Here is a 16,440-nt window from a genome sequence, read left to right as displayed (position 1 = left end):
CAGTCAAAGTACACACCGAACAGCTGGAACATCTGGGTCACCAGAAGAGCCTGCACCTGACCCCCAAAAGGAAGATTTATTTATTTATGCAGATTAGTCTGCAAATAGGGCAATCAAAGAAATCAGCTCAGCCCGTGCTGTTTGGGATTTGTTATTGGAATGTCGTGCTTGTTTCCCAGCCAGCAGATCATCTGCGCTGCTGTGAGCTGTCAGTGAAATGCCTGAACTGCCACTGTTTGCCAGGGAAAAGCAGGGTGGTCATCGCATGAGGCCCTACCCATGATCCTCTCCTGGCAACCTTTTGTTCCTGCTGCCAGACATGGTAATGTGACATTTGCAGCAGGTGGCTCCTATAAGGTCAGGGCACAGTGTGACTGTCACACCCCCCGAGGTCCAAATACCATGTGACGGGGCAAAGCAGCCCACCCTAAAAAACACCAGGATCTTATCATCTGACCTTTTCCCTTCAGGATTGATTTATTTTCCTGTATTATGAGTAAAATAACATTTTATCTGTGTTGCTGTGAGAATTGATTGCGTGCTGTAGGTGTTCACTGGAAAGTGCGTCAAACTTTCGCTCAGCAAACGTCTCTGCTGAATGTATGAGTCAACGTTTGATCGGATTATCTTGTTCCAACTGCTACAATGTCCCCCACAAAAAATTTCAAACTGATCTATGAGAAACAACATAGACAGGCTGCACAGACTACATTACGGGGCACACATCAATAACAGTGACCTCAGGTTGGAGGGAGAGACCAACAGCAGAAGGGCACATTGGTACATCCACAAAAAAGCCATTACTGCCCGGCTGTCAAACATCGACTGCGACCAGAATTTATTTTTTCCTTTTGTTTACTTTATTTTCAACTGTATATTCATTTTTTAATCATTTTGGTTTTACAAAAAAAAAAATAGAAACCAGATTTTCAATGCATCTATAACATTTTAAGGTGAAATTTAAAGTACTGACCATTCAACCATTTATTATAAAAATGAGCAACTTTGAAGATGTATCCATTACTATTATACACACAGGGAATATGTTTTGCACAAATGCAAAATTTTCATTTGATATATGTACATAAAATAACAGTGACAAAGCAGCTCATGTGCAAAGGGTAAAAATGCTATGCATGAACAGCTATTTATATGTCAGACATAAGAACCTCTGATCCAAAAGAAAAAAAAAAACTAAAGTTAAGAAGCAAAAAATATTTAGTATTTCATTTTTTTAAAGAATTTTAACCTCCTAAGACCTAAACTCTTTCATGGCATGCATTTTTCATTTCTCTTTGTTATTTGGGCTTTTGGGACCTGATGAATGTAAAAAAATTACCTGATTTTTTTTTTCCTGATTTTTGTTTCTGAGAAAAATGAGATCCACATAAGATGACATTCTATCTAAATTTCGATAGAACAGTGGCAGTATAATGTCCTCGTAAGTGGATATCAGGCCCTTGTAGAGCAAAATTTAGTATGTTGGTCTAGACAAACCAAAATGTGATGTCCACTGATGTGGATGCCATGTCCTAGGAGGTTAAACTGATGCCACACACCCTGCGACCAAATGGACGAATATCTCAATTTAAGACAACATTATGAATTAATCTCTATAGTCTGTTGCCTCTAGATTTTGTGAAGCTGACAATGACAATCGCACCAGTGTTATTTGGTTTAGCCTATTAAGTTTTAATTGTGAGTTTTACAAAGCTTGAATATACAAGTGGGACACGGGCACTGTGAAGTTACCCACTACTTTGTAGTGTTCTATTTCTAATGTCTTATGCCTGTCACCATTTTTTTTGTTTCATCCATCTGAACAATCATGTGAAGCATAGTTTACAAAACATGTAATCTATAAGACTTAAAAGCAAGAACTGAGCCTATAAATCCACCACAATCGAGCCGTTTTCCCACAGATTTCTATACAACTGTCTCTAGCTGGCACGACGCTTAGAAAAAACGCAGGTTTAAGTAATTTTAAACTATGTGCTTCTTTCACTTCTTTTATCTGCAGTCTATGTGAATGATTGTTTTTTTTTTTATTCAGTCTATTCATGTCCAAATTTTGGCATCAAACAAAGAATATTTTTTGAATATTTGCATGATTGTGAAATCAACATTTAAGAGAAAGATTTGGCTGTTAAATATCAGACCAACTATTATCCTAAATTGGCTGATAAAAATTTAGATAATGAAATTCAATATCAATATATCCCCAATAATTTATAAAATATAATAACATTTTTTTCAGTTTTTATGATGTATTTGTTTTCTTTGTACTCTTTTGGCTTTATGATTTGAACATTGAATTATTTTATCATTAAACTCAGTTTTATTATGCACATGCCTGAAACACGAGTGTAGTATCATGTACCTTACATATGTATCTGTTGCTTTTACTACAGAAAACCTGAAAGAAATGCCAGAGAAGAGAGAAATGGCAGAAGTACCAGATGGTAAAATGTGTACAAATAAGCAGAAGAGTGAAAGGGGGGGGGGTCAGGCACAGTCACAGATAAGGCTGTTGCTTCTTCTTGTGCAGCAAAATCCATCATGTTACTGTTAGAGTCAGTTGTGTCTAGAGGCCACGAGTTCAACTGCTACATGCTTCTGTAGGTACTCAGCTGAAGAAGACAGATAATCAGCATCTTGTTCAATGATTTTCCAGCAGGACAGACACCATCTGCTACAGATTTTGTGGTTTTGTGGCTGCAAGAATTTGTATAACCTTAAAGCTATGCTATTAAACTAACATCCCTGGCTTTTGGCCTCAGTAACCAGCTGCTTTGCCTTTTTTCCTTTCATCAGACCATGCAGAGATACAGCTGTCTTCCTTTTCCACAGCGTTAACTACATTGTAGAAACGTGTTGCTGGTTGATGATTGTGTCCCTTTTTCTTAAGAGCCTCAATTACATCCTGAAGTACAAAGAGGAGAAGAGATTCAGATAGAACAAAAGCAGAATTTCTTATTGTGCTATCATTTAAATACACTGAATATTTACACGTACCTTTTCAAAGTTGGGTTCAAACTTTACTGCATTTTCAGAGTCGACATAAACAACTGGAGTATTAATTGCGTCCTTAAGGCTCTTTCCAAACCAAAGGTGGTTTATGAGCGCCTTGAAGAGAAATAGTAGAATACATTGCAGTCTTTCAGATGGGAAAGTGATGATTAAAGAATGGATTAGGGTGAAAATGCCTCTGACTACAATGTTTACTCTAACACCAAAGAGGGTTTGCATCATTTTATCTCCTGGACACGTACCGAGGCCATTCCAGTAGTGATCATATTCCCACCAGTCGATCCAATCACCAGTGTCTTCGACTGAGACTTCAGCACAACTGGAGCCATAGAGGAGGGAGGCTGCTCTCCTGAGAAATACAACAAAAGCCTTGAGTGACAGCACAAAACTACAATCCACACTCATCACTGTTAGGAGAAAAATGATCACAAAATGATTGCTTCTGAATGATGTGAAGCAGAGGGTGAAGGGCATTTATTCAACCCTGACATGTGCCGTTTACTTTTGTTCAGCATCTGACATCAGACATCAATGTTCACATTGGCATCCTCGTCTTCAAGCAACTTAAAGAAGTCCAGACGCTTTTCTTTGCAAGCTCCTTTCACCAAAATAAAAGCTTTCCAAAAACCTCCGGTGCAAAAGTGTGCCGGTAGTGGTCAGACACGTTCTCACTCCCAAAGCGTAATAATTTTCGCTAGGTGACAAATTGTCAACATTTTATGCTTTCGGGTACCCAACACGTTCCTAAATTACGGCATCGGAAAAAGGAGAGCACATGAGAACCGTTTGGACTCAATCTACACATGTTGTTCATTTTCTAAAAATCGATTTGGAAAACACTATTTTACGTCATTTAACTGCTAGTAAAGGTTAGGAATAAGGTTATAGTTAGGGATAAGGTTAGGTTTAGGGCTGGAACACATGGCTGGAACGTCTATTATGGCGGGACCGTCATTCCACTGGAATTCAGCCATAACCCGACCATGAGAAAGCACGTCCGGCGATTTAGCTGACAACATCGGAAGATCCGTTTTGTCGGCCATCCAAAGGTTTAGCAGTAGTGCACTCTTAGCAGCTGCAGTCTCCACTTCACAATCGCTGCAGCACATGTCCAGCAAAATCGCTGGACATGCTCGTAGGCAAGAAGTGAAGCGGGGAGAAGTGTGGAGGAGAACAGACAATTTTGCACCGGAGGTTTTCGGGAAGCTTTTATTTTGGTATTTCCATTGATCCGTACAATTAATTTGCATATTAGCCTAAACATTTAGGTTTAACATTTAACATTTAGCATTTAGATTTAACATTTAGATTTAGATTTAACATTTAACATTTAGATTTAAATATAATATTTAGATTCAACATTTAACATTTAGATTTAACATTTAACATTTAGATTTAAATATAATATTTAGATTTAACATTTAACATTTAGATTTAACATTTAACATTTAGATTTAAATATAATATTTAGATTTAATATTTAACATTTAGATTTAATATTTAACATTTGATGAAAAGTTACAAATATTTTACTAAATGTTGTAAAAAATTACTCAAAAAAATACGTTTTTGTAAGGTTTTGAGCTAAATGTGGAAAAATGTTGCCGTTAATTTCAGCATGTTTCACTTTACAAACGGCGCCCCATAGATATCCACAGCTCCTAAAGGTGTAAAAGGTGCTAAAGCTTCATATTAACTAGCTCTAGAATACAGCCGTAGCCATGAATCCCTGCTTTGGTACAGAAGAGCTTTTAGCATTTAGCTAACAATAGCATGCTAATTTTAGCTAAATGCTAAAATGCCAACATGCTCACAACCTAACATGCTAATATTAAATATGCATTTTTATCAGGTATATAAATACCTCAGTTACATCAACATATGATACATCGACAGAAAAGTGCCAGTGTAGCTAAGTACTCACACGTGTTTGTACAGAAATATAGAAAGAAATTTCGAATATGTCTGGACCAATAATAATATCCAAATAGAAAATGATTTATTCAAATGCCCAACCACAAACGCATAAAATGTGCCGCTAAGTAAACAGATTATTTCTAACCTTGGACAGCTTGGTATGTAGACTATTTGAAGTTGGCTAAATCTCTATTACAATTACTAGCAAAAACACCATTCTGTATTTAGTGGTGACTTAAACAATACACAGATGCAAATGTTGGTCACCTTTAAGTTAGGTATAGGTGGGGTACACTGAACGTGACATGTGAAACAAAAAAAATGGAGAACATAACGTCGCATTCGCAGAGGAATGATGGAAAAAAAACATAAAAATTGCTGTATTAATAATATTAATAATCGCTGTATGTGTGACGATGTTTGTGCAAAGTTTTGTTCAGATTAGTCCACCGGTTAAGGAGGTGATAGGGTACATACAGACATACAGTGGGGCAAAAAAGTATTTAGTCAGCCACCGATTGTGCAAGTTCCCCCACTTAAAACGATGACAGAGGTCAGTAATTTGCACCAGAGGTACACTTCAACTGTGAGAGACAGAATGTGAAAAAAAAATCCATGAATCCACATGGTAGGATTTGTAAAGAATTTATTCGTAAATCAGGGTGGAAAATAAGTATTTGGTCAATAACAAAAATACAACTCAATACTTTGTAACATAACCTTTGTTGGCAATAACAGAGGTCAAACGTTTACTATAGGTCTTTACCAGGTTTGCACACACAGTAGCTGGTATTTTGGCCCATTCCTCCATGCAGATCTTCTCGAGAGCAGTGATGTTTTGGGGCTGTCGCCGAGCAACACGGACTTTCAACTCCCGCCACAGATTTTCTATGGGGTTGAGGTCTGGAGACTGGCTAGGCCACTCCAGGACTTTCAAATGCTTCTTACGGAGCCACTCCTTTGTTGCCCGGGCGGTGTGTTTTGGATCATTGTCATGTTGCAAGACCCAGCCTCGTTTCATCTTCAAAGTTCTCACTGATGGAAGGAGGTTTTGGCTCAAAATCTCACGATACATGGCCCCATTCATTCTGTCCTTAACACGGATCAGTCGTCCTGTCCCCTTGGCAGAAAAACAGCCCCATAGCATGATGTTTCCACCCCCATGCTTCACAGTAGGTATGGTGTTCTTGGGATGCAACTCACTATTCTTCTTCCTCCAAACACGACGAGTTGAGTTTATACCAAAAAGTTCTACTTTGGTTTCATCTGACCACATGACATTCTCCCAATCCTCTGCTGTATCATCCATGTGCTCTCTGGCAAACTTCAGACGGGCCTGGACATGCACTGGCTTCAGCAGCGGAACACGTCTGGCACTGCGGGATTTGATTCCCTGCCGTTGTAGTGTGTTACTGATGGTGACCTTTGTTACTTTGGTCCCAGCTCTCTGCAGGTCATTCACCAGGTCCCCCCGTGTGGTTCTGGGATCTTTGCTCACCGTTCTCATGATCATTTTGACCCCACGGGATGAGATCTTGCGTGGAGCCCCAGATCGAGGGAGATTATCAGTGGTCTTGTATGTCTTCCATTTTCTGATGATTGCTCCCACAGTTGATTTTTTCACACCAAGCTGCTTGCCTATTGTAGATTCACTCTTCCCAGTCTGGTGCAGGTCTACAATACTTTTCCTGGTGTCCTTCGAAAGCTCTTTGGTCTTGGCCATGGCGGAGTTTGGAGTCTGACTGTTTGAGGCTGTGGACAGGTGTCTTTTATACAGATGATCAGTTCAAACAGGTGCCATTCATACAGGTAATGAGTGGGGGACAGAAAAGCTTCTTACAGAAGACGTTACAGGTCTGTGAGAGCCAGAGATTTTCCTTGTTTGAGGTGACCAAATACTTATTTTCCACCCTAATTTACGAATAAATTCTTTACAAATCCTGCCATGTGAATTCCTGGATTTTTTTTTTCACATTCTGTCTCTCACAGTTGAAGTGTACCTCTGGTGCAAATTACTGACCTCTGTCATCATTTTAAGTGGGAGAACTTGCACAATCGGTGGCTGACTAAATACTTTTTTGCCCCACTGTATATACATAAATATGCTATAATCATTATAGTAATGTCATGGTCCTGCGACCATGACTCGGTGACTTTGTGTTTGTGTTCTTTATTGTTATTACTTTTATTATTATTCATGGCTGTTTTGGGATGGTTTGTGTTTGGGATTTTAGATACTGGGTTTTGGGTTTGTGCTCCCTCTATTGGTCCCTGGTGTCAGTGTTCCCCTGTCTCGTCAGGTTAACCAGGTCCAGCTGTGTCTCCCACCTGTGTGTGATTTCCCAGTGTCTCTCTGTGTACTTATAGTGTGTGTTTTCCTCTGCTCCTCGTCGCGTCGTCTGTATTCATACCTTGTGAAATCCCCTGCGTGCTCTCCCTGCTGTTCTCCCTTCATGTTCAGGTTTGCCACTCCTCTGTGTAGTTTATCCCAGTTTAGTTCGTCCTTAGTTCTGTTTGCCATCTCCACTTTATGTCTGGTATTGTTAATAAATCACCCTTCACATCTGAATAAGTGCTGCATCTGAGTCCTCCTTTCCACTCTTCACACGGCCGCTGCCCCGGACCGTGACAGTACGACGTGACCACAAGATGGACCCAGCAGCGCTTAATCCGTCCAGGGAGCTACGGGAGACGCTCATCGATGCCACACAGGAGCTCATCGACCTGTGGCTGGAAAACCCGGGTGGCACGTCCCAGCGCGCTATAGAGAGGCGGCTACAGCGTCTGGTGACCGGTCTCCCATGGCTTCTGGGCTCGCTTCGTTCGTGGGAGCAGGAGTTTCTTCTTTTGGACCTTGGACTTCTCCCCCCATCTGCATTCACTTTCGAGCAGCCCGATGCGGTGAGTGAGCGGGATGCATTGCTTTCCCCAGTTTCCGGGACTTTGTTTTCTGGGGCTATTCAGAGCGGGATGGGAGACTGTATGGATCGCTTACCTACCTTCGTGGTAACGGATCCTTCCCAAGTGGGCGTGTACAAACCCGCTGCAAAACTGACAGACTGTGTCTGTCTGAGCCAGGACTTTATTGCCATTCTCCGGCTCAGTTCTGTGTCCAGCCACAAGCTTCCCAGTCTGTAGCTCAACCATTAGCCTCCCTTAAGCCACAATTTTCACACTGTTTTTCCACCGCTGTTTCTGAGCAGGGAGACAAACTGTTTCACTACGGACCTGTTCCTCAAAAGCTGGCTACATTAGAGACTATTGCTCACTCCGGGGCTTCCCCAGAGGCTGGGTTACTGCCCTCAGCTTACTCTGGACCCCTGGAGGCCAAGATGCCAGCTGTGAACTGCACCGGGCTGTCACTGCCTGAGCAGGGTCAGTGCTCTGCGCAGCTGCAGCCCTCCTTATGTGTGCCGGAGGCCCACGTGCCTACTGGTTTTGTTTCATACGTGCCAGAGGCCCACGTGCCTACTGGTTTTGTTTCATATGTGCCAGAGGCCCACGTGCCTACTGGTTTTGTCTCATATGTGCCAGAGGCCCACGTGCCTACTGGTTTTGTTTCATGTGTGCCAGAGGCCCACGTGCCTACTGGTTTTGTTTCATGTGTGCCAGAGGCCCACGTGCCTACTGGTTTTGTTTCATGTGTGCCGGGGGCCCCGGTGCCCACTGGTTCTGCAGCTGTTTTCGCTGGGGGGCCCGAGGAGCCCGTCCAGCCTCCTGCTTCGCCTGCTGGGGGGCCCGAGGAGCCCGTCCAGCCTCCTGCTTCGCTAGCTGGGGGGCCCGAGGAGCCCGTCCAGCCTCATGCCACACTGACTGCCACGTCGGCTGGGGGGCCCGAGGATCCCGTCAGGCCACCTGTGGCTGCTTCTCCACCTGTGGCTGCTTCTCCACCTGTGGCTGCAGCGCCGCCTCCTGCAGTACCATCACCTGCAGCGCTACCACCTGCTACTGCCACGCCTCAGCCTGAAGCTTCAGCCTCGCCTGGTTCTGGTCCAGCTTCATCCTCACCTGGCCCAGCTTCAGCTTCAGCGTCAGCTTCGCCTGACCCAGCTTCGGCTACAGCTTCATCATCGCCTGGTCCTGCTTCATCCTCGCCTGGCCCGGTTTCATCCACGCCTGGCCCGGTTTCATCCACGCCTGGTCCGGCTTCATCCTCGGCTTCAGCCTCGCCTGATTCTGGTCCAGCTTCATCCTCACCTGGCCCAGCTTCAGCTACAGCTTCGTCCTCGCCCGGCCCGGCTTCAGCTACAGCTTCTTCATCGCCTGGCCCGGTTTCATCCACGCCTGGCCCGGTTTCATCCACGCCTGGCCCGGTTTCATCTCCAGCTTCATCCACGCCTGGTCCGGCTTCGGCTTCTGCTTCAGCATCGCCTGGTCCAGCCTTTGTGTCTGCATCCTCGTCTGGTCCAGCCTTCGTGCCCGCATCCTCGGCCACAGCATCCTCATCTTCACCCACTGCGCCTGGTCCAGCCTCCGCTTCAGCATCCTCATCAGCCTCGCCTGGTCCAGCCTTCGTGTCTGCATCCTCGTCTGGTCCAGCCTTCGTGTCTGCATCCTCGTCTGGTCCAGCCTTCGTGTCTGCATCTTCGCCTGCAGCAGCGTCTTCAGCATCCGCACCATCGCCTGCAGCAGCGTCTTCAGCATCTTCGCCCGCTGCGGCCCCGGCTTCCGTGCCTTCAGCCTCGCCTGGCCCAGCCTCGTTTGGGTCTGGAGCTAAACGGCCGTTTTCTAGACCGCTGGCTAGGCTACTGGCCGGGCGCCATCGCCTGAGCGGCCGCCGTTGCCTTCCGCACAGCCGGCCCCCGGACCGCCATCGCCTGAGCGGCCGCCGTTGCCTTCCGCACGGCCGGCCCCTGGACCGCCATCGCCTGAGCGGCCGCCGTTGCCTTCTTCGTGGCCGGCCGCCTGAACTGTGTTTCGGACTCGGCTCCCCTGTGGGTTTTGTGAACGTTTGTTTGGGACTCTGGGGCCTTCGTTTTGGTCATGGCCCGGTCCCTCCGTCCTGGGCCCCCTGCCACCCGCCCGGGTCTGGTGGTGTGTTTCTGTGGCTGTCAGGGGCCAGCCCTTGAGGGGGGGGTACTGTCATGGTCCTGCGACCATGACTCGGTGACTTTGTGTTTGTGTTCTTTATTGTTATTACTTTCATTATTATTCATGGCTGTTTTGGGATGGTTTGTGTTTGGGATTTTAGATACTGGGTTTTGGGTTTGTGCTCCCTCTATTGGTCCCTGGTGTCAGTGTTCCCCTGTCTCGTCAGGTTAACCAGGTCCAGCTGTGTCTCCCACCTGTGTGTGATTTCCCAGTATCTCTCTGTGTACTTATAGTGTGTGTTTTCCTCTGCTCCTCGTCGCGTCGTCTGTATTCATACCTTGTGAAATCCCCTGCGTGCTCTCCCTGCTGTTCTCCCTTCATGTTCAGGTTTGCCACTCCTCTGTGTAGTTTATCCCAGTTTAGTTCGTCCTTAGTTCTGTTTGCCATCTCCACTTTATGTCTGGTATTGTTAATAAATCACCCTTCACATCTGAATAAGTGCTGCATTTGAGTCCTCCTTCCACTCTTCACACGGCCGCTGCCCCGGACCGTGACAAGTAAGTTGCAACCTTACTAATTGTTTTGGAACTGTGGAAATTTCTCTGTATTTATGTAACTACATCATAAGTGTGAAGTCTCTCCTTTGGGTCCCAAACTGTCCCAGTGACCTAGATGAGCAGCTGGCTGGCACTGACATTACCTGATTTTGAGGAATATGTGTCTTAATGTTACGGCAGCCTCTTCTGAATCTTTGACATAATTACATAAAAGAAAAATATGTTGTGTCAGGAAAATGATTTCAGAACTGTGAGATAATAATAGGTCACAACAAGATGTGTTTACTTAGTTTATCTTGTTTATCTTGATGTAAGGTATGATAACGTTTTGGAGGGTTTTTTGTATCAAGCTCCTGAGTCTCCCGTTGCTCCAGTTTAAAACTGGTCTCACAAGATTTGTCTAACAATGAGGCAGTGTTTCATTAATCCCACTGCTGAAAGGGAAAATAACAGTTACCACTAAAAAAATAAACTCTTTGTGCCATTAGTAAAAAGCCATTGAAAGAATCCTCACTGTGCCACCTCTTCTGCCTAATGCTCTCCCGTGATTGTTTGAGTTTCATAAATATTAAATGTAAAATGGATCGTGCTGATCCTTTACCTGTAGAGATACTTTCAGCTCTTCTACAGAAGTCATACAACTGGTTGTTGAGGATGATTCCAGTACTTGGAGAGAAGACTTTGGAGCCAAATCTGTAAAGAAAACAACATTAAATCAACTAGATCTACACCCTGTGACGCAGACAACACAAACTCATTCTGCAGTACAGCCATTGTACAAAGCAGCTTCTAAAAATAATCTCTTAAACCTTTTTAATCTTTCAGTTTCAAAGGAAGACACATTTTTGATAGCTGCTTATGTGCGATTTTTTTCAGTCGCGCGATTAAAAGTTCATAGGTCACGATGCAGGGTCTCACACTATACGGCCCGATGCTCTGATGCGACCTGAGTGCTCACACTGTGCGTACATAAAACGAAGGTTATAACAGAAATTCTATCGCTCGCTCTCCCTCTCTGTCTTTCACTCACACAGACACGCACACCACCACCATCAACTTTGCTAAATTGCTAATGAAAAACATTGATCAGGCAGCTGTGATTGAGCAGCAGTGTAGATCCAACTATTTTCACGGTTGTTGTGGTCGTGATAATTTTGTGAGGCCACATCGAAAAGGCTCGGATGAGCTTTCCAAAGTTCTACAAGTTGTGCCTCCATCGCTTGTGTCCAGATCACACGCTGCACTGCCGTGCTGCGCCGTCTTTTTCGCTGACATTTGTGTTTGCGCGTGCGCAGTGTGACAAACTGCAGTGACACCCTCACGACCAAGCGATTGATGATCTGGAGCTGGTCGTGAGGTGTTAATCGCGTCTCGTTACCCCACGTATACTATACGATGCACGATGAAGGCCAAAATCGGGCCGATCGCCAAAACGGTCGCACGACTCAAAAATCGGCTCAAAATGGGCCAAAAATCGCACAGTGTAAGCCCAGCATAAGTCCAGCATAACAGTGAAACAGATTCATCCAGACACTGACATGTGGTTGATGCTGCTGGTGACAGACACAGCGGATCCATCTTCAGTCAGCACAGACACATGTGTGGTACCCATGCTCTCCAGATACGGAGTGATGCCGTAATACTGGAGATCGTGAGTCTTGTCGCTGCTGATCAAGATCCGTATGTTGTCTGCAAAGCTACCCTCTGTGAAATTCTTTGCCATCTGTTAGAAGTACAGATGGCAAAAAAACAAACGCATTACAGAAAATACAGGAATATCAAGACAAACAACAAATTAGAGCCAAATCTAAAAGGGATTTGAGTTCATCTGCTTTTAAAACTCTTATTTGTTACTTATTTATTTCAAACATTACACTGCCTGTCAGAATTATCATGTTGAAATGAAAGATTTATGGGAGAAAGCACTCTATGCAGTAATGTGAAAAACTAAGTACACCCTTACTGCTTCCATAAGAATTAAGAGGGTAAGTAGCAGCCTGATGCTGTTAATCAAATGCACTTGATCAGATGTAAGAGTGAGCACACATACATGTATAAAAGAAGACGTTTGCTAGTCTAGAGTGTTCCATTGCTTTAACACAATGCTACAATCTTCCCACGACTGGAAATTGCTGTAAATTTACCCTAAAGTCAAAGTGTGCATTGCTCAAAGAAATTGATATAAACTAGAGAAAACCTCTAAACTCACAGTACAGCGAGGAAAGACTAACACTAATGGCTTGTTTAGAAGGGTTGACAGAAGAAGGCCTCTTCTCCAAACCACCTCAACTTGAGGAGTAGTGGCTGTACTCTGAGCCCCTCCTGAGCTCCTCATCCTAACTCAGAGGCTAAGCACAGTCACCCTTCAGAGGAAGCTCATTTTCACTGCCTGTATCTCTTCCTTTCTCACTACCCACACAGCATATCATCACAAACACCTCATAACGAACTGTCAAGCACAGTAGTGGAGGAGGGACGGTTTGGGCTTTGGTACCTTGTGAAGCATGTAAAAGGCAGACATTTATTTGCAAACGTTCAGTTTTGCAAATGTTCAGTCATGATCCAGACCCTAGAGAGGGCCAGATTCCTCCACAGTAATGTGAGAGACTGATAAAGCCGTATAGAAAATGATTGTTTTAAGATAGTGTTGCTAAAAGTGGTTCAACACACCACTGAATCATGGGATGTACTTAGTTTTCTACAAGACTGTACAGCAAAGGTCCTGCAAGTTCTTTTTCACATTACTGTACAGTGAAGGGGAAATAATTACTTGATCCCCTGATTAATTTGTAAGTTTACAAAGAAATGTCTCTAATTTATGGTACTTTTGTTTTAACGGAGACAGAATATCAACCAAACATCCAGAAAAAAAACCAAAAAACAAAACACACATTACATAAAAGTTATAAACTGATTTGCCTGTTACTGAGTGAAATTAGTTTTGGTAAAACATGACTTTGTACTTGTTGGAGAAACCTAATGCCTGAATCTTCTTGTTGGTATTTTCAGATACTTACTTTATTTGAGTGGAACTTTGGATCTCGGATATGTTTCTTTAATCCATTGGAAAATTTGAAAGCTTCAATATAACGATGATAATATAATATTTTTTCATCAGTCGTCTTAAGTTCTGAGTTCATTTTATATCCTGAAAATATAAACAATTGTTATTTCTTTTATTTAAAAATATATTCTCACTGTATCACACTTGTAAAGATTTGATAGGACCTGTTTCTTCCATGCAAAAAACACCATATGCAACAACCAATAAATGCAATAATTTGAACAGCTCAGCTCAAAAAATAAAATGATCCAAAAGCATCACATAGTGATTTCGAAGTATAGATGATCAGAATCTCTGCAGTCAGTGTCTAACAGGAACCTTTCATGATGTTGAGGATGAAGCTGAGGATGATTCCTCCGGCAGGGGGCGGAGGGAAGTACATCTGGTACTCTCCCAAAGGAACAGCCCACGCATCAGTCACTGTAACTTTATATGAGGCCAAGTCCTGCAGTGTGAGTGTTCCTCCTGAGCAAAAACATTGAAATAAATGGTTCTGCTAAGCACAACTGAACACAGTGCATCTCATAATCAAAACTTTTAATGGATCCAGACAGCCCACAGTGTAGCCTATGAGGGATCATGGCAGAGATTCACAGAGCCAATTGATTTGTTCGTTTGTAATTAGATCATTGTGCCTGGCAGACATAGAAAATGGTCAGAAAAGAGAGCAGGATAAAACCTGTCTGACAATACCTTCTTTCTGTATGTCACTGATTAAATCCTTCGCTATTGTTCCGCTGTAAAACACATCTGGTCCCTCATTTGCGATCATCTCCAAAGTGTCAGCCAGTTTCTCAAATTTCACAGTATCACCGGCTTTAAGAAGGTTTCCGTTCTCGTCTGAATATAGTTTCCTAAAAGACAAAGACAGGGAGATAAAACATTGATTGCTTGCTCCTCATATTTTTGAACTCACATTGTCGACATATTTCATACCGCAGTGACTGGGTGCTGCTTGTATTGATGGTTGGGAGGTATAGACTTTGGACGTAAGGAAGAGGGAATCCTTCCCTGGCCAGTTTGATGGTCGGCTGAAAGAGGTCGGCCCACGGCAACTTCCCATAAAGCTGATGTGCCTCTGCATAACCTCGAATTTCCCCAGGAACCCCAATCCATCTGCTATCTGATCACAGTAACACATACATTTACTCATGTTTTGAGTTTACTGTAACTCCTTTATCATCCATATGTAGCGCTTCTCTACTCTATCTGAGCACTCAAAGTATTTTATACAACTTGTTCATTCACCCAATCACTTTGCTAGGTTTTTAGTTCTATCTAACTGACATGCATCCGTCGAGCTTCTCGATGGATGCATCAGAGAGCAACCTGGGGTTAGCATCTTGCCCAAGGATATTTGGCATGCAGACTGGAGCAGACTGGGATCGAAACAACCTTCCGGTTAGTAGGTGACCCGCTCTACTACCTGAGCTACAGCCACCCCATGTTTCTATTTGACTATTTGTTTTTACATGTCTACAGTTTTCCTGGTTTAATAATGTTTACACAATATAATTTACATACTTTACTTTCCATTTATGTCCGCCTACATTAACACTAAACTGAATAGAAGATTAATCACTTTGCTGTTCTAGCACGTGTGATCTTGCAGTGCCTTGGGTATGTAACCGCAGCTACTTGAAGTCATCCCTGTCAAAGAAAATATATCTGCAGAATGGTCTGACAGGATCTGCTGCTTATGTCATGACAAACCACCAAACAGAAGTCTTTAAACTTTGAGCCCTGAGCTTGTAAATTCATTACTCAATGTGGAGCTTCTCAAGCCGGTAATTGGGCATGACACATGGAAGATTAAAACAAGAAAGACAGCCTACAAAAGACGCAGGGGAATAAAAAACTGATGCAGAAGTCTTATAAAAGAAAAGCAGCCTACCTTTTTTTACTTGAATAGTGCTGTTACATGACTTAAGCAGGTCAGGGTTCAAGTTTGCAGGGGCGGTCTCTCTGGAATTGATGATTTTCACTTTACCTTTGAAAAGATGAGACATTATAACTTGATCCTTTCCGGCAGGCCTGAAGCGCTGCATTAGAATAAGGGGAGTGAGGGTGTCTTGTTACCAGAGACGTCCATAATTGTGAATATGGACCCCCCTCCGATACCAGCACTCTGTGGATTCATGATTGAGGTGCACAGCAGCGCAGCAATGGCGCCATCTACTGGCGAGCCGCCTTTCTGAAGAATGTCCCTAAATGAACAGAAGAATGTCCTTCATCACTTTGCGTTCCTATTTTCGTTGTCGAGTGCGCCTTAAAAGTAGGGAAATGTTTATGTTTTGCATAGACCGCTGTTTTGCAAATCACCTCCAATTTCCACTCTTATGAAATGTTACATGGTTATGCAATCGCATACTGAAGCGTGCTCATTGAACTCATGAACTCATTACTTGGGTGAGGAGCTGCCTCGTAAATAGAGAAACACCATAATCCTCCACTTCCGTGATGATGATTATCCGGGTTAAGATCCCCAAAATGTTTTAGTGTTTGCCAAACTTTGGTTAAGAAACCAGCATATTTTGCCTTAGTTGGAACATAGTAAAGAGAGCAGTTTGGTCGAAAAGTTTCAAATGTCACTCACCGTCCGATCTCTGAACATCTCCCTGAGTCTGCGGCCACTGCAGCTTTCCAGAAAGTGCCAGTTGGGCATTTGCGTCTCGCAAGTACAGCAATACACACAATTATAGCAACCAAGCAGAGTAGTATCAGTGCGCAACAAGTGTACACTCTCGCCTTAGACCTCGCCATGGCTGTTGTTTCTCTGTGTCACCACTTCATCTGACCGACTACTTCTCTAAAATTTTACAACCTGATGAATAAATTGGG

General features: G+C 43.5%; 1 protein-coding gene across 1 annotated transcript; it reads right to left on the bottom strand.

Annotated features, from left to right (window-relative positions):
• Positions 1-33: 33 nt before the first annotated feature.
• On the bottom strand, positions 34-16,440 carry LOC146696595 (glutathione hydrolase 5 proenzyme-like). Its single transcript, XM_085474751.1, has 12 exons — positions 16,196-16,440; positions 15,679-15,806; positions 15,494-15,589; positions 14,536-14,722; positions 14,293-14,453; positions 13,918-14,064; positions 13,553-13,683; positions 12,074-12,258; positions 11,137-11,228; positions 3,273-3,379; positions 3,016-3,126; positions 34-2,923 (listed from the first exon to the last, which is right to left on the bottom strand). Exons 1-12 carry the CDS (start codon positions 16,360-16,362, stop codon positions 2,777-2,779), a joined length of 1,659 nt encoding a protein of 552 aa, XP_085330877.1. The 5' UTR covers positions 16,363-16,440; the 3' UTR covers positions 34-2,776.

This window comes from Copadichromis virginalis, linkage group LG12 (genome assembly GCF_057382275.1).
Source record: "Copadichromis virginalis isolate Kocher_CV1m ecotype Utaka linkage group LG12, C_Virginalis_male_GT1.1, whole genome shotgun sequence".
Taxonomy (NCBI): Eukaryota; Metazoa; Chordata; class Actinopteri; order Cichliformes; family Cichlidae; genus Copadichromis; species Copadichromis virginalis.
Note: the sequence above shows the minus strand (reverse complement) of the source record. Positions and strands in the feature narration are given on the sequence as shown.

Excerpts from the sequence above, each read along its gene's own strand:
- LOC146696595 (XM_085474751.1), bottom strand. The coding sequence starts at position 16,362 with ATGGCGAGGTCTAAGGCGAGAGTGTACACTTGTTGCGCACTGATACTA. Across the intron at positions 14,454-14,535 it reads AGCAGCACCCAGTCACTGCG|GAAACTATATTCAGACGAGA; the intron begins GTATGAAATATG and ends TTTGTCTTTTAG. Across the intron at positions 14,065-14,292 it reads CAGTGACATACAGAAAGAAG|GAGGAACACTCACACTGCAG; the intron begins GTATTGTCAGAC and ends GTTTTTGCTCAG.